The sequence below is a fragment of the Physeter macrocephalus genome, chromosome 20 (genome assembly GCF_002837175.3).
Source record: "Physeter macrocephalus isolate SW-GA chromosome 20, ASM283717v5, whole genome shotgun sequence".
NCBI classification, from domain to species: domain Eukaryota; kingdom Metazoa; phylum Chordata; class Mammalia; order Artiodactyla; family Physeteridae; genus Physeter; species Physeter macrocephalus.
Window position 1 is genome coordinate 29,029,200 of NC_041233.1, and position 3,748 is coordinate 29,032,947.

The 3,748-nt window shown below is 43.6% G+C and overlaps 1 protein-coding gene across 1 annotated transcript in view; it reads right to left on the bottom strand.

Annotated features, from left to right (window-relative positions):
• POLR3A (RNA polymerase III subunit A) overlaps positions 1–3,748 on the bottom strand; it is a 68,132-nt gene that overhangs the window by 43,671 nt on the left and 20,713 nt on the right. The window contains exon 16 of the mRNA XM_055080891.1: positions 812–984. Coding sequence (XP_054936866.1) covers positions 812–984 — 173 coding nt within the window. The remainder of the gene's footprint in view (positions 1–811; positions 985–3,748) is intronic.

A 3,748-nucleotide genomic window follows, 5' to 3' on the forward strand; every position in this document is an offset into this window, starting at 1 on the left:
ATATATATATATATATAACTGATTCACTTTGCTGTACACCTGAAACTGACACAACATTGTAAATCAACTACACTCTAATAAAAATTAAAAAAAAAAAAACAAAAAAAGAATGAGTTAACTGTGAACACCTCACACAACGCTGCTTTCTGTCTGCTTTAAAAAGTTCATTTCATCAGAAAATTTCTTACTGTTCAAAAAACCTTTCTTCTCTGCTTAGGTGAGTTAAAGCTCCGAGCCCCAGGCTACTGGGGAGGCAGAAGAGAGCCAGGCAAAACCCTGGTGCAGGCAGACTGCTGAGCCAGGCTGCTTCAGAGAATATGCAGGACTCTCAGGCAACTCTGACTCTGACATGTGCTGGTCCAGTTCTCAGCTAACCTAGCTCCAAATGTGAGAGGGCAGCAGACTGGTATGTGACTCTCAGACAGGAATTATCCACGTCTCTTTCAAAGACCATCCATTCAAAGAGCTGTGGTGTCAGTCTCTAGTCACAGGATGCTGGAAATAGGAAGGGCAGAAGCACTGAAGTATCAGGTACAGAAGGGGCCCAAGCGTGATGCTGGAACAAGAGCAGCCCCGTGTGGCCAAATGAACAGATGGCCGTGTTTTCACCACCTAGAACATGAAAGCTGTAAGAGATGTAACGGATCTAACGGGAGGCCCTCCCTGCTTTAGAACACACACAAGCTGCACAGCACGGAGATGGGCTAAAGCCACTGCCTTTCCTTCCCACTCACCTCTGCTCCTTCTCTTCAGGGCCTACAGCACCACTCAGTGATGAAGTGGCTAAACTGACCCGAAGAGCCAGACTCACCTCCAGGGTCTCCTCAGCAGTGCAGCCAGGCTGCTGCTGCAGCTTGCCTGTGTTCAGGGCTTCAATGTACTCATCACATTTTTTGTAGCCAGCATTCAGCAACTCATACTTGGCCTTCAGCAGTCCTTGGCCAGGTGTGACGTCACCAATCCCAATTGAGAATCCACGGTTAGCTGCAGAATAGTTGCCCGGGAGAGCAGGAAGAGAGAGCCACGGATGTTAGTCAACCTGATGCACAGAAACAAGTTTATACCTTCAGAGAACTTGTTACAACCCAATTAAACAAAATGTTCCTGTGTCAGTCTTTAGGTAGCTACGCAAAAATGACTAAGACTCACTAACTCCTGAGACCTCACAACCTACAGTGATGTCCCAACTAACTACACTATAAAGCAGACAGCCACTAAATAGTAAAGAGCACCTGAGAAAGCCAGCTATGGAAAGTGGACCACATGACTGCAGGTTCTCAGCATCACAGAGACCTCTCTGCCCCAATTCTCTTTTTCAGAAATTATTATTCCGAAATACAGAGACTAAGAAACAAATGTAAACTCCACCTTTGATGGAACTATACAGTAATCCTAACCCTAATATCTGCCTACGAGAGGCTACTGGCTTAGTAGGGTGGGGAAGGGGATGCCTAAAAGTGGCTGCAAAAAGGAGGGCCACGAGTCTGGAAAGTCTCAGAAACAAAATCCTCAGGTTCTGTGGGAGGTAATACAGGTGCTGGAATCAGGGAAACCCAGCGGAAAGTTTGTACAGGCATACCTTGTTTTATTGTGCTTCACAGATATTGTGCTTTTTAAAAAATTGAAGGTTAGTGGCGACCTTGTGTTGAACAAGTCTAAAAGCACAATTTTTCCAACAGCATCTGCTTACTTTGTGTCTCTGTGTCAAATTTCGGTAATGCTCGTAATATTTCAAATTTTTCATTATTATTATATTTTTTTATGGTGATCTGTACTGTGACTACTATGACTCACTGAAGGCTGAAATGATTAGCATTTTTTAGCAATAAAGTGTTTTTAATTAAGGTATGTACATTGTTTTTTAAGATACAATACTATTGCACACTTAACAAACTATAGTATAGTGTAAACAACTTTTGTAACCACTGGGAAACCAAACAGTTCATGTGACTTGCTTGATTGTGGTATTTGCTTTATCATGGTGGTCTGGAACTGAACCTGCAATGTCTCTGAGGTCTGCCTACAAGAAACAGGTCCCAGATCCTTACGCCTGTGGGAGACTGCGTGATAGAGAAGGTGTATTTGGGGATCAAGCATAGGAAGCCTTAGGGCTTCCCTGGTGGCGCAGTGGTTGAGGGCCCGCCTGCCGATGCAGAGGACACGGGTTCGTGCCCCGGTCCGGGAAGATCCCACATGCCATGGAGCCTGCGCGTCTGGAGCCTGTGCTCCGCAGCGGGAGAGGCCACAGCGGTGAGAGGTCCGCGTAAGGCAAAAAAAAAAAAAAAAAAAAGAATAGGAAGCCTTAAAAAAAAAAATTAAAAGAAGGAAAGAAAAAGAAAAGAACTACCAGCAAGGGACTTCCCTGGTGGCACAGTGGTTGAGAATCCGCCTGCCAATGCAGGGTACACGGGTTCAAGCCCTGGTCTGGGAAGATCCCACATGCTGTGGAGCAACTAAGCCTGTGCGCCACAACTACTGAGCCTGTGCTCTAGATCCTGTAAGCCACAACTACTGAGCCCATGTGCCACAACTACTGAAGCCCATGCTCCCCAACAAGAGAAGCCACCGCAATAAGCCCGCACTCACCGCAACTAGAGAAAGTCCATGTGCAGCAATGAAGACCCAATGCAGCCAAAAAAAAAAGAACTACTGGCAAATAAGAACAATGGTTGGGTTGGAAATTAAATAAATGATAGTGAAAAAACTTTTAAAAATCAATAAAGTTGTTAAAAAAAAAAAAAATGAATCCAGAAACAAAGAAATGAACAACAGGGAAAATCAGAGAATCAGTCCAAGAACTCTACTAGGCAATGAACAGAAATTCAAAAAAGAAAGAACAGAGAAAGTAAAAGTGAGAAAATGATCAGAAAAAGTACAAGAAAATATCCAGAAGTGAAGGACACAAGTTGCAGATTAAGAAAGCTTATACAGTGCTCAGTGCAATGAGTGATAACAGACACATCACAAGGTTGTGTCATTGTGAACTTTCAGAATGCCAGAAACAAAGAGGAGTCTCAAAGCTTCCAGAATAAAAAGATAATTCAGGATAAACAACAAGGTCCTAATGTGTCTAGCACACGGAACTATATTTAATATCCTGTGACAAATCATAATGAAAAAGAATGGTAAAAAAATAGATATATGTGTAGAACTGAGTCACTGTGCTGTACAGCAGAGACTGGCACAACGTTTTAAATCCACTATTGCTTCAATTAAAAAAAAAAAGACAATTCAAATACAAAAATTGGGGAATAAGAATGGAAATACACTTTACAGCAACCCTTAAAGCTAGAACAGAGTAGAGCAAACCCTTCAAACTTCTCAGGGAAAATAATCTTCAGTCTGGAATTCTACACCCAGCCAAAGAGTCAGGTATAAGAGTAGACTAAAGATGTTTTGGGGCATGCAAAAAATCTCCTGGCCTGTGGTATGTTCAAAGCATGAACAAGCAAGGTAACAGAATAGTGCAAGGATGGTAGAGAAATACTGAGTAACCCGGTAAGGCTGAACTGTGGAAGACCCAGAGGGTGATAGTCTTGCACAGGTACCTTGGAAGCAGCCCAAGAAGGGCCCTTTATGTAACAATCCTATCTGATGGGCATTAGGGAGCTACTGTAGCTTTTTTTTTTTTTTTTTTTTTTTTTTTTGCGGTACGCAGGCTTCTCACTGTTGCGGCCTCTCCCGTTGCGGAGCACAGGCTCCGGACGCGCAGGCTCAGCGGCCATGGCTCACGGGCCCAGCCGCTCCG